General features: G+C 33.8%; 1 protein-coding gene across 3 annotated transcripts; it reads right to left on the bottom strand.

The window, feature by feature from the left end:
- Nucleotides 1–278: 278 nt before the first annotated feature.
- On the bottom strand, nucleotides 279–25,952 carry LOC120626205 (probable E3 ubiquitin-protein ligase HERC4). 3 transcript variants are annotated; one of them, XM_039893591.1, is made up of 20 exons: nucleotides 25,678–25,952; nucleotides 25,113–25,284; nucleotides 23,616–23,852; nucleotides 23,007–23,163; nucleotides 21,943–22,051; nucleotides 20,825–20,956; nucleotides 15,159–15,341; nucleotides 14,280–14,303; nucleotides 12,718–12,909; nucleotides 11,964–12,143; nucleotides 10,919–11,053; nucleotides 9,712–9,873; nucleotides 8,242–8,418; nucleotides 7,889–8,155; nucleotides 6,886–7,063; nucleotides 6,477–6,655; nucleotides 4,184–4,375; nucleotides 2,913–3,055; nucleotides 1,732–1,840; nucleotides 279–1,216 (listed from the first exon to the last, which is right to left on the bottom strand). In XM_039893591.1, exons 1-20 carry the CDS (start codon nucleotides 25,744–25,746, stop codon nucleotides 1,064–1,066), a joined length of 3,150 nt encoding a protein of 1,049 aa, XP_039749525.1. In that variant the 5' UTR covers nucleotides 25,747–25,952; the 3' UTR covers nucleotides 279–1,063. The 3 variants fall into 3 exon arrangements, with proteins under 3 accessions (XP_039749525.1, XP_039749524.1, XP_039749526.1); XM_039893590.1 differs by lacking the exon at nucleotides 14,280–14,303 and adding an exon at nucleotides 13,873–13,947; XM_039893592.1 differs by lacking the exon at nucleotides 14,280–14,303.
- Between the last annotated feature and the right edge of the window lie 355 nt (nucleotides 25,953–26,307).

The raw sequence follows: 26,307 nt of genomic DNA, 5'->3' as shown, positions 1-26,307 counted from the left end.
AACTAATACAATAAAAACGTTGATTTGTTAATTTTTAAACTGATTTATGCGCGATCCACATCCACATATGGCGAAATTAGACATGATGACAATAACAAAAAATCGCTAAAATATTGTATCTAATGACATAATTATGATTAATTTATTATGCAAAATGTATTTTAATTTTAATTTTAAGTGAAATAAAACTGCACAAATAAAACTGCAAAATTTAGCGATCCGCCATGACAGGTGAAACGCCGAATGGTGTTACTATAAACATAATTTTGTACCGCTTCAACTTCGAAAATCTCAAGTTATTTAAAAGTTTCTGTTGGTTAGTTTAGTTTTAAATTGTGTAATAATCTTTAGCTCAGTAACAAGGAACTTAGGCCGATGGCTCTAATTTGCCTATGAAGCGTCACGTCAAGAGTCACCGTCAAATATTTTATAAACTGTACATTGATTAACCCGATCAGTCATCATATCAGGTATGTATTGCGATTTCATTTTATTTCTAATGAAATGCGTGCCTGAATACTAATTAAACATGATTTGTTAGTATTGTAAAAAGATAAAAATTTTCTTATTGTCCCTATATGAATGATTGTGAAAGTTACGAAAAACTTATATGCCAAGTCTCACATGGGAAGTTTAGTTTGAACGTCGACGCATATGATCTTATAAGCGGTTCGGTCTCCATTGTAATTAAATTCTGTAGGCAGAATGAGTAACAATACCGTAGAGACAATATGAACGTCTTATTTTATTTTAATTATTTAGTGGCGGCGCTACTACTACTTTGAGATTTTCTCCTGAATCCTGTAGCTTCATTTATGGTCGAGGGTCCAAGGTCCTTTTGTAAAATAACTCAGAATTTTGTTCAATAGTTGTAAATAATTTTTGTAATTTATTTCACTTAAAAAACGGTTACCCAAATAATTGATTTCTCCGAAGTGTAATGCTATTTTTATTTCCACCCGTATGAGAATAGGCAATAACAAATGTTTTTCGACGATCATCTCTGTAACCGAAACCCTAATACAATCATGCGAAAGGTGGTCGTATATAAATAGTTAAACTATTAAACGAGTGAAAATCCCTGCGTTTGCTGTATGGCCTGTAGAAGGTGGTACTTAAGACGTTCTTTGGTCTTGTAACGGGGCAGATCGAGAAGGTTAAAACATGTGTGAGCTACTGGAAAGTATCTGTCATCTGCTACAGGCTGGATTCTTATCTGTGAACAAAAAATATTTAAATTGTGATTTTTAACTGTCAATATAAAGCATAGAATTGGACGGCCGATTGCGCAGTGGGCAGCGATCCTGCTTTCAAAGTCCAAGGCCGTGTGATGAACATGAATGTTTTCTAGTGTCTGGGTGTTTATAGGTATATTATAAGTATTTATGTATGTTATACATAAAAATATTCATGGGTACTAAGATGACTGATCTTAGTACCCATAACACAAGCTACGCTTACTTTGTGGCTAGATGGCGATGTGTGCCGTAGTATATTTATTTATTATTTATTTAGAATATAAATTCCACAAAGTTTTCATTATGTTGCTGTAGAGTAGAGCATATTCGGACGCCGACGAAGTTTACAAGATAATGGAAAATTAACATGCTTGCGAGAAGTGAGTTTACATCTAAGTAAGATACACACACGCTGCTCATACAAGTGAGCCGCGGGGAACACCCACTTAATAAAGTTATTATTAATTATTGATAATTTTGAGGATTTCCGTACTTTTATATCCCGCATTCCCTGGATAGGTACTCGGTCACTGCCTGTAAGGAACAAAAGGAACTTTTTCTTGTCTTCAACCGGAAGCTCATGGAACACTTCCCAGAACCATCTAAAAATGAAATTAAAATTAGAATAAATACGTATTCAATAAAAATCAAATCGAAACATGGAAAATTGTAACAGTAACGTTCCATGAAGAATGCCACTCCTGGAAAATGTGGCCATCTCTACAATAGGAATTCGGACAGTAATTTCAAACAATTCGTCAAAATGTTCGTCCAAGTAATATTTTTGAGAAATAATATTTATTTATAACTCTAAATCAACAAGTAAAACTTTTAAATAATCGTTTTTTTAATATGTGGTTTACTCCCAACTGCACTCGGTGACGTGACGTCATCTGTGTAAATTCAAACATTACAACAGAAAGCGTTCTTTTTCACGATTAGGTTCTTTCAGTTTCACAAAATAAAACTGGAGAGTTAAAATCCAACAGAAGTATGACAAACTAAATGATCCTCACATAAGTAAATCCCAGAAATTGCAGATATGCCAACCATTTTCTTTTTATTTTGAACATTAATAAAAATTTTGTGCGTGCTAAAGTGTGGAACTAAACGATTTTTTGAAATAAATTATTAATTTAAAACACCAACTGAAAAGTAGTCCGATTCCCTATTGGAGTGAGGGAAATGGTGGGTTACACAAGTATGCAATCCAAAAATATCTTAGCTTGTCTTTGAAGATATATTGGAATGCTCAAATATTTATTTCAAGATAAGCAGTTTTTAAACTACCTAACAAACTAAGGCCTTATCTGCGACCACATGCTTTATGATGTTCGCCCAAAGTATCGACTCGAGTCGTTGAAATGTAAGCTTTATGTTATATCATGTGACAAAGTAAAAGAAACATTAGTAGTCAGCCGTATACGACGAGTATTACAAACGCGTTACTCACTATAAACAACACTTTATGTCGATGAAAACTCACATTTCAATGTCGATATAGTGCGAATGCCAATAGGATGCGACCTGGAGAGTGTATATAATGAGCAGGAGCAGTTATAATAGCTCAGTTATTACATAAAGCAAGGTAACATGGCTGTACGGCAGTTTGCCATCAGACCAGACTGAGCCCAGTACACCATGGAATATAAATTAAAATTTTAAGTAACATACCTGACTTGTGAGTCGGAGGCAACATATCCATTTTTGTACTCGCAGTTGCTTTCAAACAGATCCCAATCGTATTCTTCGTTTCCAATTACAACTGACATGAGCTCATGAGATCTAAATAATTTGATTATACGACCACCGCATACCTTAAATAAAAATAACTTATTCAATAAAGGTGCACTGTCCAAAATCAAATCAATAGTCCAATACTAAAATTGTATATCATCCTTATCCTCTTCAGTTTCTGTGTCCCACAGGCCTCCATGCATTAAGGTACTACATGGATTGCTGTTCCAATTAAAGTTGGCGGAGTCAACGATTATGAAGTATCAGTTATCACTTGTAAATGATTGACAACTGACAACGCTACCCTAACCCAAGGCTAGTTAGTACCTACTTAGGATTTTTTGTCAGAAAACCCAATACATAAAGATTTGGCCTAAACAAGTCAAGAGTAGCTATGCACACACACACAATTATAGCACTAAGATAAATTATTAATGCCATCAGGTTGAGTGATATTTTTCCACGATCAAACTGCTAAACTGACCCTAGAACTTAATAATTAATCTAAAAGAGCGTTATCCCTTCTCTCAGCATGTTGTCAGTCTCCGGTCAGCGAATGATTACAAGCTTGAGATTCCCTTATCTCGCTCTCAGCGCTATAACGAGACATTCACTGTTAAAGCTGTAACACTGTGGAACTCGCTCCCCTGGGAAATACGTCATTCCGAATATTTTCACCTATTTAAACATTGCTTAAATATATATCATAAATATTATATTTATTATAGTATATATAAATTTATATCGATATTTTTGTAGTTATTATGTTCATGTAAGTTTATTTTATTTTTTCCTAATGTACTTTATGCACCATCCACTTTCCACTTTTTAATCGGCTTCGCACGCTCAGGTTGTCTTTATAAGCTCACTTTTAATGATAAGGCCGCCTTTGCACTCTAGCACTAAGTAAGATTACTGTTTTCCTTGTGTTTTTCCTATTGTTGCGATAAAGTTTTTCTATTCTACTCTCTTCTAATCAAAAATCTTCAGATGGCAGATTGAATTTAAAAGTGCTATCTTTGTATACAGCGAATAGTACGGTAATAGCACTGGTAATTTCAATCTACCATTTGAAGGTTTCGATTAGATAACTTTTATTGATTTATAGGGCAAATGAAGCGAAAAACAACATACAAAAAACATAAAAGTCAAACGTGCAAAATAACAACCACTCTTTTATAGAAGAAAAAAAAGTTTGTTCCGAATACCTTTTGAAATCCTTGATCGAAGGCTTTAAATTGATTTTCTACAGATTTGTTGAGCAAAAATTCGACGTACAAATTTACATATTCCCCCTTGTTTGTATGCGTCACAGGTATATTTTCGCCATCATCTTTTAGCGGATGCATTTGAACCTGATCAAAAACTTCTGTATTTACAGCAAAACATAGACTAAAAACCTGAAAACACAATTTTATTTCTTAGGGCGACATTCATTTACATTTGGAGAAAATAAGCACACTCTCCGTTAACATTGTACGGTATAAACGTCCGCCAAGCAATTTAGTGTTCCGGTACGATGTCTCGTAGTAACCGATGAGAGGTATGTGTTTAATATAACTGCCATTCTCCTAACGACTCGGTTAACCCTTTACCATCTTCGGCTGCATCATCACTTACCAATAAAAAAAATTAAAAAATTAAAAAAATTAACCCTTTGTTTATTAACTAAAAAGCATGAAAAAAAATGTATGTGTAACCTTTACGCGCGATTGAAGTAAAACTTTTATTATTATTTATTAATGAAAGAGTAAAATGTTTATGGGACTCCGCCATTTCATTTAATATTCACTATTTCATTTTATATTCTATTTAAAATTCATTAATATCACTTCCACATTTTATAAATATTTTCATTTAAAATGTCAAATAGAATTATTGAGAGTAGAAAATTGAAGGTTAGATCAGCACATTTCAATATAACCTTGTCATTGAAAATTTAAGAATGTCGCAAACGTCACAAAATTTATTAATAAATTATTTATTACAAAAGTAATAAATATGGATTTTTTCGAAAAAGTTTGCAATATATATATTTTTTTTAAACTTAAATTTTTATTCACTTTGCTATTAACAATTGATCCGTTTGAGAATATTGGAAATAAATAATCCTAATTGATTATGATGTTTGCAATATAGTGTATAACATATCCAAATTATTATTTTTAAATAGCGTTACTTCCGTCAGAAATAAAATTTGAGTTACTCCTTAGACGCGCCTAAAGAAGTTTAACATCAATAAATACTTTCTACTACATTTAGAGAGATTAGTATAGATATACTTTGTATACACTTTCCTTTTTTATAGTACAAGGGAAATATCTACCTAGTAATAAATAATTATTTCTTGCTTTTTAGTTGATTAATTATCTAAGTTATGATAGCCAAATGTCAACTGCTCATAACACTTTACAAGATATACGCTGGACAGGCTGGCAGGACCATATAAAATGACGACAAAAAATTGTGCCGATTTGAAGCGCTGATGAGAGTACTACAATAGGGTTGTGCCGAGTACTTTGTCGATAGTACTCATCGACACTATTTCTGTTAAGATTTATCAAAATACAAAATATTGAAGCAACGATTGTTACCGGATTCCATTGCTAAATTACAATGGGGGTTCTAAGTTGAATAATTACATAAAATTATGTTCCAGAAATTTTACTTAGGTTTTTTTAAAAGGCATTTCACTAGTATTACTTTAAAGAAGTACAATATAACCAATTTATTTATTAACGAGTTTTTATTACTTCAGGAGCTTAAATTTTTTATTTTATATATACAGTCGCTCAAACTGAGTTGCAAATAAATCAATACAACAAAGAAATTCTGATAAGTACCTACGTATCTATTCGAAATCCACAAATAAAAAGGGTTTTGGGGGGTTTGAGGTCTGTGGTAATTGGTGTTCATCTGTATTGTATTCGTGGTTAAGTAATAAATGTTTTGTGTCTGTTTGTCTGTGGTCTCATAGCTCACCAATGAATGATATATATTTTATTTAAATTGAATGATAGAATACATTTTTTTTAATTTTTACACTGGACTAAAATCTCACCTGGTGGTAAGTGTTGATGGATATTTTTATGAATAATATACATAAATATTTAATATATACAGATAAACAGACACTGAAAAACATTCATGTTATTCACGCAAACACTTCCCAGGTAAACGAATCGAACCCACAGCCTCATACTGGACTCAGAAAACAGAGTTGCTGCCCACTGCGCCAATCGGTCGTCTGACGTCTAACACACATCAAAGGAAAAAAAACATGCAGGGCAGTCTTTGGGGACTGCCGATAGAAATGAGAAAATATAATTTATGTACAAATATACACAATATACATATAGCTCAAGGAAAGCGTTCGGTGAAGATGACGCGATTTCCTCGGTTTATGTTCACCCTAAAAGTGCTCAATGCGCCTAAAGAAGTTTTTACTTTAAAAATGCATAAAACGATATAAATTGCATGAACATTGAGAACACAACTTACATCTTCTACATCATCATCAGGGTAATCCAGTAAACTTTTGAGACTATTCGCTAAAGTTGGGTACAAATCTGATAGGTCGTCGAGCATAACACTTTCCCCTAATAATTTCTTATACAAAACCAAAGGAAAAGGCACATATATAATTATAGAATTGTATATAGCCAGGCCATAGATCGCACCTAAAACAAAAAAAAAACTTTTTATTGTTTTTCACTTGCCTAGAAAATTGTCGCACAAAAATTTACAACTTGAATCAAAGAGAGGTGAACTTTGTAAATCATTTTAATTTTATATTGTTATTGACATATCAAATAAAATAAATTTAAACTAGTTAGTAGCCAGATAAATCTGCGAGCGACGCATTTCGAGAAGACTGGTAGAAGATATGAATAAATTCACATTATCTTACCTATCAAGTAATACATGACATCGTCTTCGAATGGATTATTCGAGAACCAAATCATATTGGTCTCTTCAGATTGTTTGAACATGCCATATACGGGATCGAAGATTTCTTTAAGAAGTAACATAAAGAATTCCTTTTTAACACCGCCAGCATCTTCGGCTTCCTCACCGACAAATTCCACCTAAAACATGGTATATTTTAATTCGTCTGTTTAGTTTTACTATTTAATCTAACTTCCCTTTATCCTATGATTTATAATAAATCCCTTAATTTAATAATAAAATGAGAATGCACTAGATAAATTTCTTTAGGTACCAATTGATAAATTCAAAACACCAACCACATAGCCGAGGCGGGAGGTGGCTGGAGTCAATAATTTTATGTTACATTTTCGCTGAGCTACGTTATTCTGTATACCACAATCAGCTCGTAACTAAAACACTAGAACCGAACGTTCAGGAGGGACCCTGAACCATGCTTTTCACCGAAGGTTTTCGTCTAAGGTATAATAGTATATATATAATAGTATAATAGTATAACAGTATAATAGTATATGGAAATATCAAGAGAAATTGGAGAGAGATTATCCGAGAATCATCAGTCTGTTGAAGACAGGAAATCTGCTTTGCATTGTTCAAAGTTGATATGGATGATTTTTGTCAGATGTTAGAAAGTAGTGCAAATGACATAAAAGAAAAGGCCGACCTGGTATAGCCATGTAATACGGTGTGGAAGAAGTCAAGAACCTAACTGAAAAAGTTTGAATAATTTGTCAAAGTACAAAGAAATTAAGAAGACCAATGCAGAAATAGATGAACTATGTGGAAACGGATATGCGTGGCACACAGTTGATGGCTTAAAGAAGTGAGTGGATCAAAAAGACATGTTGTGCCGACCCCACATAATTTCGGATAAAGGCAAGTTGAATAGTCGAAAATTTTATATATTAAACGTGTTTTATTAAAGCCCATGTTTAAAATGCACAAGTAATAAACAACTAACTTACTCTTAGTGGCTTTTTCAGTTGCGACGTATCATGATTACTGATTTGGAGCATCGTGTCTCTCACCAAGTGGTTTCTCGAGACGGTCAATATTAGGAACTGGTCTCGCTGATACACATAAGTGGGGTCCATAAAGAGACGAGTGAAGATCTGTTGTGCTGCGCGATTTATGGCCATTTGCATCTGTAGTTGCTGGTCGATTTTTAATAGCAGAGATTTGCATTGTACATCGAACAGGAAAGCGTAGTTACATAAATGCGGTTGTGCAGACTATGGAAAAAAACGTTTTATATTATTAAATATCTCTATTTTATGCTTTATTAGTTTTAGAAAATCCTGTAAATTAATATTCTTACATGATGATCAGAGAGCCAATTGATATAATCCGAGGCGATATCGACGTAATTACATAATTCCTCAACATAGAAACATTCTGCAGGTATTTTTGGTTTCTTTGGATTTGTAAAGTTAATTTTATTAAGCCCTGTTAGTGTATTTAAAATCTGAATAAGGCTTTTACTGAAGTATATTTTCTGTAACACAAAATTACATGTAAATTAAACCATAAATACACGTCGTAGACATATTATTCATTGTTACAAAACAGTGTACGAAACGCAGAGAGCATACTCATACATTATAAAAATATTAATACTCTTTGCGTTTCTTACATTTTCATACAATATAAAGCAGTAATATTCGCTGAGTCAAATTGACAATTGAACTCGTTTTTGATTTTACATATTTAATTATATAGGGTTGTGTACCCAATAGGTGGCACCCTCGCACACATGGTTCAATAAAATTGTAGAATCCTTACCCATATTCTACGTGGAAAGTCCGACTAGAAATTGACCGGTTTTTACCATTCTTTTTAGACACCTACCTAATAATTGTGAAAACTTCAACTTTGTACGTATTGCAGTTTATGAGATACAGTCCGTGTCAGCCTGACGAACCCGACTCTGATTTGACCAAATTTTATTAATTGTTTTTAAAACGCCAATAGGTATACACACTCAAAATTTCAACCCTCTACCTTTTACGGCTCACGAGATACAGCCCACTGACAGGCGGACGAACCCGACTCGCACTTGACTGTTTTTTATTATATGTTGTCAAAGCGTTAATAGATATACACAAGCTTTAAAAATGTCAATCTCCTTTAGGCTTACTCATTACGGGTTATGAGATACAGCTCGCCGACAGACTGACAAACTTACGGACGGCGGAGTCATAGCAAGAGCCCCGTTGGTACCATTAGGGTACGTTTGGAGGTATACACCTTTAGGTTACACCTCCAGGTTTGAAGCTAATAGAGTACCATTATGTTATTATACATAATGGTACTCTATTAGTTAAAAAATTATTACTTTTAGTCAAATTACTTTGGTCATTGCAAAGTATTCCTGGCGAAAATTTGCTGTCATCATCAGATCCTTAGTCTAACAAAACTATTTTATCGATATCGCAACTTCCAAGACACAATTCCAAATATAAAAGTATAATATTATATTGTAAAACAGAAGGTTAATTTTCTGAATTTTAACGCAACTGAACTGTAAAGTTGTGTTACCGAGCACCGTGTCATGCAAGTGCAGTTGTAGTTCGTTTTGATACCTATCAATTACGGAAACGCGTCTTTAAGGAAAAAAGAGAGGAGAGGGAGAAGTTTATTAACGGTTTCTTATTTAACGATTTAAATTCAGCCCAATTAATATAATCAATTTATTAAACATTATTCGATCACACAATTACGTGTTAATTTAATATTTAATATTTGAAAACCCGCTACCTGTGGATATATTCCGGAAAGGTCAAATTACCTTATTCGCCCTTACAGTAGGCTGCATAAGCTCATACACGACAACACTCTTAAAAATATCGACGAGCATTTCAAAGTACTCTGTGGTCTGCGTTTCCCACCACAGCTGCACTATGCGCTGCGGGTGCGCAGACAGATTATTGAAGGCCTCCGCGAATGGACCCTGGATACGACACTTTATAAAGATGGGCTTTGTAGGACATAACACATATATTTTTATAACAGTATAATTCATACACAATAAAATTCTTAAGACTATAAATAATTTTTTGCAGGGCTAGCACAGGCTGGAGTCAAAAATTATATCTCCCTATATAATTTTTGTCGCATTTTTGAGCAGGTGGACACGTTAATTATATCTTTACAGTAAAATAATTAACGATTGAAGCGCCAACAAGTTGTGATGGCATTGAGACTGCGTGCTGGACATGTTCCTCTAAACAAATTTGGATTCTTTCTTTCTTATGAAAAGGGTCAGTGCACCTAAGTGTGAAATTTGTAATATAGACGAAGATGTCTTGCATTTGTTGGAGGAGTGTGTTCGGAATAGGCCAATGAGGAACCAATTAACATGTAAATTTAAAATAAATCTTCATGATGTGGGGATTTGGCAAAGTATCCTGGCGGCACCTTATTCAGAGGTATCCAGAATGCTATTAGATTTTAAGTTAAGATAAAATAAAGGAAGTATCACTTTTTGTAAAGGGAACGATGGGGCTGACATTCTTATTGTTAAGAAAAGTCCCGAATAAATAAAGAATTAAAAAAAATCAACAAAATTAACGTATCCACCTGTTAAAGCACGGGAACATGGAATAGGAGAAGTGTAACCAAGTTCGTTAATCGAAAAAAAATCATCATTTCATAATTTGACGATTTCTCAAAAAAAGACCAAATGTTACTAATCCGCGAAATTCTATGATGAGTACTATAATATAGGGTTGTTAGACATGGAGTAATAATTTGTAAATTTATGTGTTAAGCTATTTTTCTTAAGTAATACGCACTCGGCGGTTAAGTTATCTTTACTACAATTTTAATGTCTAACTTGGAAATGATGATAAAATTACGATTTTTGATTATTAAAAGTGTGATATCGTGATTTTTGGTTTGTTTACATATATTCCACATCGAGTTTGGCTATAGTACAGAGTATATAGTAACCATTACTTTTAATTAAAGAAAAAAAACTATATTATTAAATGTACCTGTAGTTCGGGATGGCGACGGGGATTTCTCATTTCATGATACAGGGGTAGTGTCAAAAACAACCGAAGCGCTTCAGCATCGGGCGGGGATACCTTCACTTTTTTTATTATTTCCTTTGTTAAGTGGCTAAATATCTGTATAAACAAAGTAACAATGCATATAAATATAACCCCATAAAATAATACATTTTTGATATAGCGCCCGAAGTTAATAATAATAAATATAATCCAAAATCATATATAATATGCCAGGCAGAATTAATGCCATCCATCTACCTATAGGGGACGGAGTTCGATCCTCGGCGACAGATATAACTTCTCGGAGTTGTGTGCTTTTTAAGCAATTAACTTGCATTATGTGTTCTTGAAGACAATAATGATTATGGTGTGCAATTAAAATGAAATGAACATCCTATGATTAAGTTCAAAGTTAAAAGCATTTTAATTTTCATTCTCATTTGATTTAAGTATCACATCAATCATCATGTCAACCAATGGACGTCCACTGCTGGACTTAGGTCTTTTGTAGGGAGTTCCACAATCCATGGTAGTAAACCGCTTGCCTCCAGCGGCTCCCGGACACAGGCCTGATATCATCTGTCCACCTCGTTGGGGGCCGACATACGCTGCGTTTACCGTTGCGAGGTCGCCATTCCAGCACCTTAAGACCCCAACGTCCATCGGTTCTCCGAGCTATGTGCCCTGCTCATTGCCACTTCAGCATCGCGACTCGCTATGTCGGTAACTCTAGTTCTTACGGATCTCATTTCTGATTTGATCACGTAGAGATACTCGTAGCATAGCTCTCTTCATCACCCACTGTGTGACTCTGAGCCTTCTTATGAGGCCCATAGTTAGCGACCACGTCTCAGATCTGGTGATGGGAGTCATCACTGGCAACACGCACCGTTCGAAGACTTTAGTCATATACCCTAAGTATTAAAGCAAAAAAGCAAGTAGCCTTTCACAATGATTTGATTTATCTGATCGTCGATTAAAAATCTTGCTTTTTCTCAAAATTATTATATTTCAATATCAAACTTACTAGTTCCTGTATAGTAGAGTTTTCTAATCGACTTATAAGTGTAAAAGCCTCTTCAGCTTTTGCCAAGTCCACACCTGGCATCTTAGTGTTGCAACCAAAATGTGCATTTTGGCCTAGCAGAAACGACCCGTTGATGCACGCTAGCGATCCAAACACTATTTCCAAGTAAGCTAGCAATTCCTAGAGGAAAAAATATATTTTTTTACACAATTGCTCAAGTTGCACTTAATAGTGGTACTATTAAGTGTATATATTGGGGAAAGTTGGATTTTTTGAATTAGTGCTTTTTCCCTCCCCTTTTTTGATTTATAAGTTGTTCCATGCCAAAAATCCTCATGTTTTTGATTAAGTAATTCAGTCTTGAAATTATAACATATAATATATCTGAAAGATTAAAATTCCAATCTAAAGTACTTAACTTTAGAATTGGTTTAGGGTTTTTGGGTTGTCTAATAAAAGAAAAACCTTAAAAATGGCTGATTGAGACTTACTAATAATTGATTCAATGAGTAGGTATTATGCGTGACCGCGGGCTACAAGAGCAATTAGAAAAGCAGTCTCCCTTAATACTCTAGTATAATAAATGCCAACGGTCATAGATACGTGTGGAACTGGCATGTCCAAGGAATGAATTGAAAAATGGTTACAAATGGTCGCAGCTCTGCAAGCAACACTGCAGACGCAGGTCAGTCTTGATATACCTGCTTTAAACTGTATCCCAATAAATTATCCAAAAATCAAATTACATTCGGACCTGGTTGACGACATCGTGGTCTTTGAAAAACTGACAAGCCGTAAGCTTAGCCAAATTCAGTGTGAGTATTTGTTTCCTTTGTTCAGGCAGGCGAAAGTCCGTCTTTATAGTTTTGTCGCTGTTGATGATCAGGAAACTATGGTCACCACCCGCAAATACTCTGATAGGGCCGTTGAAGATATCAGGAGGAAACTGGAAAGATACAGTCATTATAACTTTTCGCTATTACAGGAAAAAGAACCATTCCTGGCGTGGTTCTTGTACACATAAAATTAACTTTATTTTGTTAGTTTAAAGTAAAATTGTAAGCTCATCTTTTGTATGTTTTCAATAAGAAATAGATTAATTAATCATATTATAAAGTTTAATTTTTTATATGTGGTACATCAACCACACCAACGACAGAAATATTATGGACTATCTCCTTGAGTGTTTTCTGCTTGCAGTTCTATAAAAAACTTGTCAAGTTTTTTATAGATTAACTTCTTAATTAGTCGAATTATTGTTATTAGAGTGTTTAAATATAACTTCCATTTGAAAAGAACAAATTATGAATTTTCAAAAGTAACAAGAACAAAAGTGAAGTAAATTTTAAGATGCTTTTTTTGTAACTGAAAAAATTTATATCGCGGTTTTAAATACCTAAGGTTACATTTAATGAGTATAAAAAAAAGTTTCATCTACCTACATCATGCAACAATTTGGAATAAAACTACCACATAAAAATACCACAGATACATTGGTCAATCTAAGGCGCTTTGGGTGTAACGTTTCGCCATAATAGAAATAACTAGCGCCATCTATTTGAAATACTATTATCTACTTTGCAATCGTGTTACACTTTTAGGCATAGTTTGTACAACCATTATTACAAAACTTGTTATTACTGCAAATGAAATAATCAATCCGCCATGATCACAGATAGGCGTAGGTCTATTTGAATCAAATTACAAATCTTTATTTTTTGGTCCCACCATTATCATGCATTTATAATTAATTTAAAAATACATTAAGATAAGAAAAAATCTACAGGAACCAGAAAATCTACAAATAAAACTAAATACGATTGCTACAAAAATGAACTAATGAATAATAATTGACAAGTGAAACATATATTTACTGATATCATAAGTTGATAATAAGGGATAACTCAACATGAAGTTTGGAGGAGCCAGCACCAGAAGGCTTACGGAATGTCACGGTACTCTCCAGCTTGGATTTCTTCTTCGGCTAAGAAGAATAATCCAATGTTAATAGGTGACAAAAAAAAAAGTCAAAATTAAGAACCTTTTGTTTTTAGTAAAGGTAAATAATATATAATAATGTTTTCTGTCTAAATTAATAATATTACGTAGAAATAATTAAGTATGTAGGTCAGGATAACTGAGGAGTTACATTAATATTCCGTAGAAAAAATAAAAGGCAATTACCACAATCAAAATGGGAATATAAATCTACAAATTATTTTAATTTGCAACTTAACATTAACAGTGATGTAAAAACGAGTGCTAAACTACTGAAATATTATTCTAATATATGACATATTTTCTTTGTTTATTCACCGTATCCTGCCAATTGTCTTCAGTCTGTATGAAAAGAGAGTTAATTAGTTGATATTATTACTGGACCGGAGTCATGGAATAACTATGACAATGTGTGTGAATATGAATGTTTTTTGATTTAAACTAGGAATACGCTACGCTATACGACTAGCATTTCAGTTTGCAGTGATTACCACCGGCTCGGAAGGTAGATACGATTGAAAAAAAAGGGGGAAAGAAACACAGTAGTTGCTATTTTCCAACCTATTATTATAAATCATAGTTTATCTTGTGTGAGACAAGACAACTGCTTCCAAGCATCTATACCGCAATTTGGTATTACAATTCCACGCTAAAGGTACGGATACGTTACGCATACGATTTTTTGTTGAACGTTGTGGAAGGAACTTTTGCAATCATTTACAGATTCTTACAAGCATGTGTATTGATACAAGAGCTAGGAAACTTAAAATTGACGAAATAGGCTTCAACCGCGGTTTTAAAGCGCATCTGCATTGCGGGTGATATGCGTTTGTATATCGATAAAAATTGAAACATTACGTTTCGTACCGCTACAGCAGAGTAATCTTATCGAAAAAGCACGTAACCTGTGCGTAGAAAACTCGTCATGTGAACTGGCCCTTAGGCGCTTTAAAGGTGCTGCGTCAGGCGTGGCCGCAATGTATTGCACGATAGCAACGTGGCAAATAATTTACGAAGCAGCACGAACATGCTTAAGCCTGTTACAAGTTTTTTTAAACTGCCCGGGCCCTTAATTAATACTCCACAGTACATACATTCGTAGCAGGAAATTAAACGTGAGGAAATTTATTGCATTACAACATATATTGGTTTATTATTTGTAATAATAAGCATAAGTATATAATAAATAATACTTACGGGTGAATCATCGCTGGGTGTGAAGTTTACGGGCGTGGGCACGAGTGCAAGCGCCATGTGCGGGCAGCCGAGCTGTCCGCGCGAACCGTACCCGCACGCGAGGATGCGGTCTCCCACGCGGCATAGCATGTGCCGCCGTCCGCACGCAACTTGCGTGACTGTGCTGCCCATCAACTCTAAAACCTAACAATATAATTATTGGGAATAGCCGAGTTTAAAACGTATATTTTTATTTGTCAAAGAGCTGATGATTATTGATTAGGGTTCGCGGGTGCATTCATCTTGGAGCTTTAACTATGACGACAAGTGAATAGCCCGGAAATAAAAGCGAAAGACTGATTCATTACGAAAACTCAGGTAAGAAACCGTTTTAAGAATTTACCCGTTAAGGGGGTGAATTATGGATTAGAAGTTTATATGAAAGTCCTATGCTTTTAAAGTTACATACGTGGAAATCGGCATTTGGATTACAAGCTTTAAATAATTAAAATCTATATAAATTATTTTGGCAATTTCTCGCTTCGGGGGGGTAAAATAGGAGATACACTGGTTTACAGTTAACAACTTACTTTTAAATGCAAAAAAAACAAAGTGTGTCGAATTTATCTTACCAAATGTAAAGAAAATTGATAAAAATATAATGATAAATGGTGAATCACTAAGAATAGAGACTTCCACAGTTTTTCTGGGCGTGACCTTGGATAATAAGCTACAGTGGGGTGCCCATATAGATTCACTAGCGGGTAAACTAAGCTCGGCTGCCTACGCAGTCAGAAAAATTAGACAGATTACTGACGTTGAAATAGCTAGGCTAGTTTATTTTGCGTACTTTCATAGTGTTATGTCCTATGGAATCTTGTTATGGGGTAAAGCAGCTGATATCGAAACTATATTTATATTGCAGAAAAGGGATTTAGGGATCTACATCACTTTTTACAAATAACAAATAACGATACTACATTTTTAACACAAAATATAAGGAGTATTTATAGTAACATACATGACCTACAAATTAACCTCTCAATGTTAAACTTCGAAGCAGATGTAATTATTCTGACAGAATGTTGGCTAAATTCTAAGAAAATCTTACCAAGCGTACAGGGGTATATATCTTTTGCTACCACTAACCACTTAAATCAAAATGATGGTGTTGTGCTCTATGTTAAAAAATCATTAACAGTTCACGCTACGGAAATTAAAATATCTCTTGCGTCCTGTTTACAAATTGAACTAGATAATAGCATCGTTCTTGGTATTTACAGGTCTCCCTCCAATGATGTTGCTGACAGTTTTATTGAATCTTTAAACAGCCATTTGGAAAACTTAAAAACTCATAAAAATATTATTTTAACAGGAGACATTAACATCAACATTATTCCTAAAATCTCGGACCAGACTTATGAACGAAATAATAGATCTAATTATTTAAATATGCTATCTACTAATGGTTTCTCACCTGGACACGTTTTACCAACCCGTGATGCTAATTGTCTAGATCACTTTTTCTTAAAACTTAATAAAAATTTTATATCGGCACATGTAGCAGTGCTTAATACAACTATAACTGATCACTCGACGATTATTCTTAGTCTCAGAAATTCAAAATTAAATAACAGAGCTCCTAAAACAAGAATTATAACAAACTATGAAGATGCTTTGAAAACTCTAATAGAAAAAAATCTTTCACTTTTACTGTTTTGTGATAACCCTAACACCATAATTCAACAGCTAATAAGCAAAATAACTGAGTCAATACAAGAAAATTCTAAAACAGTTATAGCACCAAGAAGCAAACGTATTATCAAGCCTTGGATTACTCCAGGCGTTCTCCGATGCATCAGAAATAGAAATAAAATGCAGCGAAAATTTAAACTAAACCCACATGATGAAATTTTAACTATCACATACAAAAGGTATCGAAATTTTTGCAACAATCTAATAAAAATACTTAAAAAACAATATGATAGGGATCAATTAGCCAAGTCAGATAATAATAAAACGCTTTGGAATAATATTAAAAGAGTTACAAACTTATCTCCAACGAAGGTGGATAACACAGCTCTTCTCCGTTTTAGACATTTAGCAATTGATTCTGTTAATCATATTAACAATTATTTTGCGTAGGTAAAAACCTCGCCAAAAAAATATCTCTGACAACCATCTGTTCACAATTTAATTTTCCAAATACAACACCACATCCTCCACTCTCGTCTTTTGTTCTATTAGCCACGTCAGTTGATGAAGTAAATGCGGTGCTTTCGGGGCTTAAATCCACTAGTGCTGTCGGTTGGGATAACATTCCTACTAGTTTTTTGAAAATGGCCAGAAGCGAGGTGGCCCCAGTTATTTCCCATTTGTCCAATTTATGTTTTGAAAAGGGTATTTTTCCATCCCCACTCAAGCAAGCTATTGTAACGCCAATTTACAAGAGTGGTGCCAGAGACGATGTCAATAACTACCGACCAATATCAGTTCTTCCTTCTATTTCGAAAATTTTGGAAAAATGTCTGAACTTAAGGCTGGTTAAATTTCTAGACAGATTTAATTTAATATCAGAAAACCAGTATGGCTTTAGACGGAACAAATCGACCGAAGACGCAGTATCTGATTTAAGTTCTTTAATTGTAGACCAAATTGACCAGGGTAAAAAGTGTCTTTGTGTTTTTTTGGACCTAAAAAAGGCATTTGACACCGTCTCTGTCCCCAAACTTGTAGAAAAACTGGACCTTGTAGGAATTAGAGGTACACCTTTGGAATTATTTAAGGATTATTTATGTAACCGAAAGCAAAGGGTCAAAATAGGTAAATACGTTAGTGATATGGCTGACATCACTTATGGAGTCCCACAAGGAAGTGTCCTGGGGCCAACCCTGTTTTTGGTCTACATAAATGAACTGTGCGAAATCAAGCTCAAGAATGGTCAGGTTTTCTGTTACGCTAATGACACCGCCATAGTTTTTGGGCTGGGCATACTTGGAAGGAAGTCCAAGAGACGACTGAAAATGGACTGACCATGATAGCTAATTGGCTTAGCGCGAATTTACTTACACTTAACACAAACAAAACCAATTATATATGTTTTTCAATCAAAAATAGTTCTCAACCAAAAAATGATTTCAGTATCAAGATTCACAAGTGTGGTGATCTTTCTTTTCAAAATTGCTCCTGCCCTACCATTGAAATGGTATCCTCCACGAAATACCTTGGTGTTATCCTCGATCAAAAATTATCTTGGTACCCTCAGATAGAATTAGTAGCAAATAGAGTCAGAAAGCTAACATGGATTTTTAAAAAATTGCGAGCTATTGCTCCAATAGACTTACTCAAAAAAATTTACTTAGCTCTGGCTCAATCCATAACAACCTACTGTATACCTGTATGGGGAGGTGCTGCCAAGACCAGATTTATTGACGTTGAAAGGGCTCAGCGATATTTGTTAAAGGTCATGCATTTTAAGTGTTTTCGGTATCCCACTAACTCATTATATGCCCTTAGCAATGTCCTAACAGTCAGACAATTATATATACTCCTAGTAATCTTAAAAATTCATAAAACACTACACTTTGATCCAATAACTTTAAATAAAAGAACAAATAGTCGCATTGTCTCTACAGTTAACACAAAAACAGCCTTTGCCTCTAGGCAACTAGAGACAATCTTGTCTGCTGTATAATAGAATAAATAGAGTTTTGAATATTTATCCACTGAAACTGCATGACTGTAAAAAAACAGTAACAAATTGGATAAAGTCATTAACGTACGATGAGACAGAATCTCTCTTCCTGATTCTAAAGTAAAAGCACACACATAAACACACACACACACACTCAAACACTTACACACACACACTCACAAATTTGCATGCTTGCATGATTGATTTTGAAAAATTCTAAACAAAAAAAAAGTATAAAATTATAAAATGTATTACTAAATTGGTTAAGTCATGTTATTAGTATATGTGTAAACTTTATATCGGAAAGAGCGAGACCTCCAAATACAGGTTTTTTCCAAACTTAAATGGAGGTCTTAGCCTATTGTTTTGTAATGAAATTTAGATAACAAATAAATAATTTTTTCATTTTTTTCTTTTTTTCATTGCAGAAAAGAGCTGTACGGTCAATATATAAACTTAAATCACGCGAATCCCTCCGTGAGAAGTTTAAAGAAATAGGCATACTTACTGTAGCTTCACAATATATTTATAACAATATAGTATTTGTAAGACAACATATTAGTATTTATAAACAAAAAGTGGACATAAACAGTCGACTTACAAGAAATGGTCATAAATTAGTGTCATCTGCATATCGTCTGCGTAAGGTACAGGGATCATTTGCGGGATTGAGTATACGCTTTTATAATATGATTCCTAAGGTGATTTTGGACCTGCCAATGCACAAGTTTAAAGAATTTGCTAAAACACACTTATTACAGCGAGGTTACTATACAATTGATGAATTTTTTAATGACAAGGTTGCTTGGAAGCTTCCGGCTCCGCTTTCAGCTCACAGAAGATAGAAAAATGAATGTTAAAATGCAAAATGTAAATTGTTGATGTTGGAAAAGAGCAACTGCTGAGTTTCTTGCCGGCTTCTTCTCGGTAGAATCTGCCTTCCGAACCGGTGGTAGAATCACTACAAACAGACAGACTTGACGTTTCGAAAGTGCTTATATTAGGCCTACTTGAAATAAATAAATTTTGAATTTTTTTGAATTTTTGAATTTTTGATAAAAGTTATTGGTAATTTTATTGTTAAGTCTACAAACCTTAAATTTAGAACATCTGTTTCTTTTAAAGCGTAAAACATCAATTCAGGAAATATTTTATCCAAATCTAAAGCTGTAAACAGTGGTTGGAAGTCTGTATGGCTGTCCTATGTTTTTCAGGTAAGATACACCGTAATTCGCGTTTAGGTTACTAAATATGAATTTAATATACTTATATCAACGAAAGGGTGATAAAATTGAAGACTTAATTAAGGTGGTCAAAGTGGGACAGCAGCATACAAGATAAACGGATTCTTCAAAAATCTGTTAATAGTAAGGAACCGCAATATATTAATATAACTTTGAACGCCAAGGTTTGTCTTTCTGCCTGTTTGTAGTCTACCGTAAAAAATATTGAAATAATCTTAAGGAAATTTGCCGGTAGCTTTCTTTCTGGAGGGGCATAAGCACCATTGGTGCTTAAACCATTGGTGGAAAACAGGAATTCAACGAAGACGAAGCCTTGGGCCAATAACTGCTAATTTTCAGGAATTGTTAACAGTATTTTTTAAACCTCGCTTTTATAACTGAGATGCTATAGTGTAAACTTAAGAGTATGTATTTCTGTCTGATTGTGACCTGATTTGGACAGGCGTAGGCGGTCCCGCTTTTTTTTTTTTTTCATTCTAGGTTAAATTAAAATTTCATCGCGGACGAAATAGTGATCAGTATCTAGTTATCTGCTAACATTTCTGAGAAAAGGACATTCGAAAGTTAGCTGGAGCTGTATTCTCCATTATCAGCATGAAACCTGTCTCTGACCAATATAGGGCGTGTCATATAAGTAAAATTTTAATTTTGCGTGACTCAGTAGTTGTAAATGTATAAATAGAACCTACTGCTTAAATATTGTACTTATTACTTATTACGTATTACGCAAAAAATACTGCCTTTTTTACCTTTCTAGGGACTAGTTCGTCTTTAGTATTGCCGTGACCAGTTTGACCGTATTCACCGGCACCGCACGTAAAGACACCGCCATCCAGCGTAAGAAAGGCAGTGAAATCTTCCCCACAAGTTATGTGGCAAACCTTAAAAAATAAACAATAAATATGACATGTCTATATTATTTCGCAACCAATATTATTTTCTAGTACTTAAGATATGCTATACAAATAATTTATCTGTATAGCATATCTTAAAAGTATTATATTGATTATGTTAATATTTTTATATTTACTAAAAGACAATGATTAACATGATTGAAAGGATTCGTGTAGGTATGCCATTCCCAAAGGGAACGCGTATTCAACGAAAATAAAAAGAAAACTTTTATTTTTCCGATACAGATGAGTAACTGATTTCTTTAAGTAGTTATTTATATTATTTATGGAATAATTCATATTATACGTGTAACGACTACATTTAGAGTAACGTTTTTACTCGGTTTAGGTTTCACCAAACCAAATACTCGACCGTGTTACTCGGTTCAGTTTTTCACATCGTAGAGAAGTGAAATGAGGTTTATAGAGGCACGGCAACCCGAGCCGTGAGCTATTTTATGAATGTTTATTACATCTTCTACACAAGAAGCAAGTATCGTTTATGTAAGTTTAGTACGTCTCGTATACAGGAAGCAAGTGTCGTTTATGCAAGTTTAGTAGGTCTCGTACACTATTCGCAATTGTCTTTTGTGCAAGTTTAGTGGGTACTCTCGTATACACGAAACAAGCGTCGTTTAAGCAAGTTTAGTACGTATCGTATACAGGTAGCAAGTTTAGTAGATAAGCCCCGTATACAAGGCTCTACTCGCTAGTGTCTTTTGTGCAAATTTAGTTCTTATCATATACATGAAGTAATACCATTGGGAGAGGCTTTTGGTCCAGCAGTGGACTTAAATGGACAGTGGAGTTACAGGCTGTTGATGATGAAGTTAGTAAGAACTACTATTTTACGTTTTGCTTGTTTATAAATACAATGAATTTATCCTACAAAAATATTTAAATCATTATCGATGTGTTCCACATATTTGTATTACTGAGAGTGCTTAACATGAGTTTATCTAGTATCGGTTTACCTTGACATTTCGGAGTGTTTTTAAGTGTGTTGGGTAACATCTGTTTTCTCTGTCTTGTAGTCCTAACTGTCCGTGGCTATTCTTCCCCCAACCAAATACAGCACCTGACCTGGTCACAACATCAAAAAAGAGATTAAACAAAATAACCTAAAATTAAACACAATTTTTAAATCGCGCATAGATTATGATTTTTTTTATGCAAAAGCACAGCTCGCAGCTTGTACTTCATTTTCTTGTACTTTGTTCACTATTGTAAAGATAACTTTTAGACCTGTCAATTTTTATTTAGTTTAGAGATTGTTGGACAACTAAATAAGTACCTACCATAATTTTAGAAGGAATTGCATTAAATATACATCTATACAATTTTTGTTAAAAAATATTTTGTACATCGTAGACATTATATCTCCTGTTCAACTCATGCACACGCCCAGATGTTTCGGTCTGTAATTTCTTTCAAACTACCTTCCACTTTTCTTATACTTGCGTACAAGAGGTTGTGGTGTAGTACGAATACTTGTTGTTTTGCGGGAAAAGTATTGTTTTCGATTGCGAATTTAAAAAAAATATTTATACTCTTTATTTGCACACTACATGGAAAAAAACCCGAGAAGATAAAAAAAACATCGTTGCTTAACGCGCTTGTTAATTCTCCCTTTTATTGATACTAATACACTATCAACAATTTCTTATCGTAGCGCTCGTTGTGGGCCCCCAACGCGGTGGACAGACGACAACAAACGAGTCGGTACGAGCCGCCACGCTGGAAGCCAAGCGGCCCAGGACAGTGGATTTCGAACTCCGTATGTCCAGCATTAGACGTCAATCGGTTGAAGTGATGTAAAGGATGATGTTGAATTTCTTATTTGAATATAATTCAATTCTTTGCCGTAAGGTATTAATTACATAGTTAGAATATTTTGCAAAAAGATAGGTTGCTACTTTAGATTAGATAGAATAAAGAGATGGAACCAATGGAAGATGTTAAAAAAGTCCTTTTATGTACTAATTATTGAACTACAAATAGTTAATTTATTAATTTAGAAAGGTTTTTTTATACTTGCTTCGATATAACAAATGTGTGGTTGCTGCCACATGCTATTAATGCTATAGGAATTCCGAGAAGCGAAGTAATCGGCTGTGGCGTGGCTTCCTTGTTTGATTTAGTTCCCAGTCCACATTGTCCATATGTGTTTGCACCCCAAGCATATAAATCACCATCTAAAATTATTTAACTACTATTTTAAGTTTTGCTTGTTGTTTTAGGAGATAGCATGGGCTGAGATAGGACAAAGATTTTTTTAGTTCAGTTTTAGTTCAGTCAATTAATTCTAATTTCCAGTGTGATGTGAGGAAATTAGGTTTGTCAGACTTAAGCAAATATTATTTTTGGAGCACGTCTTGTATACAGAAAGTAAAAATAATAGCTGTTTTGCTCCAAAAATAATAGTTGTTTAATCCTACTCTCTTAAGAAACCTAGCGACCAGATGTGGGCAAATGATGAAATGATTAAGAAAATTTTCACCATTCTTTAAGCCATTCAATTAAAAATGTAATTCTACAATTAATAATTATTTACACTCAAGGTAGAAAAAAAACATTTAGGTACTTATTATAAAAAAAATTAATACATTTAAATTTAAAATGCAATTATTGTTTATTGTATACTCACTATTCGATAAAGCTACAGAATGATAAGAGCCACAGTCTACTTGAATGACATTTTTAGTGGCAAGGTTCTTTATTATTTTTGGTTTGTCCTGAGCGTGAGACCCTAAGTTACTTCCAAGTTGCCCCATACTATCCGAACCCCAACTGAAAGGTTGTCCCCATTCATCCAATGCCATTGAATGTTGCAGGCCACAAGCGACAGCTGATAGAGTGCAGCCTTTAAATGTTTCTACTAATGCTAAAACAAATTGCACAAAACATAAATAGTGTATTGTGCCATGGATTGTTGCATTATTCCATGGTAACTTGTTTGATATTTTATTCAGTCAATAGTGACAAACAACATACCTATATCAGGAAAAGTTTAAATTCTGGTTAGCCGTAAGCATATAAAAAACAATTTATATGTTTACATCAATTAAAATTTTTCAATATTTAGATGTGTGTTTTGTATTTTCCGCCAAGTTCAGATGGTTTTTGTCATTCATACATTTTGTATACAGTAAAATTCACATATGCATGTAACTAAGCTGGAGAATGCATGAATTTATCTAAATACAGACAAAGACAGTGTACTGAGCTACAATTAGAGAAATACTGAAGGTATTTGTAAATGTGTTGAAAATATGCAAGCAACTGTATCTAGCCCCAGAGCTCTACGGGTAACATTTTCCACTGTAAAATGTAACCTATAGAGTAGTGGAGTCACAGTTAAACAGGCACAAAAACTTAAAAGGAGGTCTAACTATGCTTGTGTATGTTGTAAACAGGCAATATGCCTACAATGCTCAAATCATATGTGTAATGACTCTCAGGCAATTAAGACACTCAGGCAATTAAGACTGAAAATGCCTTATAAACATTAAAATGTTTCCAATACACAGAAAATAAATAAAAAGGACCACAATATGCAAGTTTTTTATATATAAATTAGCACTAGTAATATATATATGAGACTATGTCCACAGAAGTATGACAAAAAAATTACATCCACAAAGGTTGCTTGACATTATATCTCAGCTTCAAAGTAAAAAGTCAAAATATGCCCAGTAAGCTTAACATATGTAAGGGCTGTTAGAAGTCCTAGCTAATTAATAGCTGGCAAGAAGGCAAGAAGACATAGGTAATGTTATCATTATTTATATTTCTATGTGGGGTGTTTAAATAAAAATGTGTATCTCTATTATTATTATAGATAAAATTACATAACGTAAGTTGTTTTCTTGAATGCAATTCCCATGGGTGGTATAAATGATTTTAAAAGAATTTTTATATTTTAAGCAATTTTTTTATTGCTGAATAAGTTAGCCCTTTGCTGCAATCTCACCTGATGGTAATTGATGGTACTGGTAAAGCAGTTATACATAGAAAACCAATAAACCTAGATCATATAACAAGATTCCATTGACAATAAGGTATGTGTAAGAAGTAATAAAAAAAGGCACACAGTATGTAAGCCAAGTTCAATCCTAAAATATTCAAATATGTATTGTCTTACCTGGGGATTTACCTCCATTATATTCTGTGTGCCTACCAAGCTGTCCAACTTCATTGCTACCACATGAGTAAAGGTGGCCCATATTTGTCAGATACAAGGTATGGAACTCTCCAGCCTCTACACACTGTATGTGATAGCTCTCCGGCCATTTTGATAAAGTTGGTTTTATCACCTAATGGACACAAAAGAAGAAATTGTTCCATTTAATTTCAACACATTGTCTATATGTATTTGATGCTAATAAATCATTTATTAGCATCAAAATTACTTATCTTAAATTATCACAAGGATTATATGATAACTATGATGGCTATGGGAAACTGTGTTTATTTGTTTTGAGTAATAGGCCAACTGGCTCATCATCATCATCATTCGTTAATTGCACTGGCTGCAGTTTTCTTTCAATTTATAAGATATCACTTTTATTATTTAAATAGTTATCATAGGAAAACTAACCAATCGGTTCAAAAATTTGAAGTTTTTTAAATACTTGTTAAATAATTTTATTCATTGCTGGTTTCATAAAAATACTGCATAATAATAATAGTAATAAACAATAACTTACTAAATCAAGAGAGTCAGAACCAGTTTCTAAACATAGTTCGTGGTGAGTTGCATTTCCCCAACAAAACATTTTGCTATTTGCTCATTTATCTACCTGTGTTTATAACCTTTAAATTAGTTACCCTAATTAGTTTAACAAAACGAAAAGTATAATTGCCGCAGATATTAAGCAGGCCCCATTTAACTAGTGATTTTTACGACATTATTTATAAAATTGTATTATTTGATTTTGAATAAATCGAGAACAATCTTCGTTTTCTCTTCTAGCCACAGTTTGTCAAATAACTTAAAGTAAAAACTTCAGAAAATAATAATGTCATTTGTCATTTGATACAGTCCCTAAAAATAAATAATGACAATTACTTGACAGCTAATGCTAATGCTGAAGAAAAAAAAAATTGCGTAAATATTATTGAGCTTATGATCTGATCATTTTACAAAGTTTATAACGTTTTTACTTTAGTGGTACCAGTGGTACAATGTTGTTATCCTATTTTATTCTTAGCCTTATTCTTAGGTAACACAATTACTTATTTCAGGTCTGTGGGTTTTATGCACTATGGTGAAAATTGTGAAAACTTTCAACTTTGCTTCTTCGTAAAAAATGGGGTCTATGGTTATACGGGACGTT

The sequence above is a fragment of the Pararge aegeria genome, chromosome 9, assembly GCF_905163445.1.
Source record: "Pararge aegeria chromosome 9, ilParAegt1.1, whole genome shotgun sequence".
Taxonomy (NCBI): Eukaryota; Metazoa; Arthropoda; class Insecta; order Lepidoptera; family Nymphalidae; genus Pararge; species Pararge aegeria.
The sequence above is the reverse complement of the archived record's forward strand: the minus strand, read 5'-3'. Positions and strand labels throughout refer to the sequence as shown.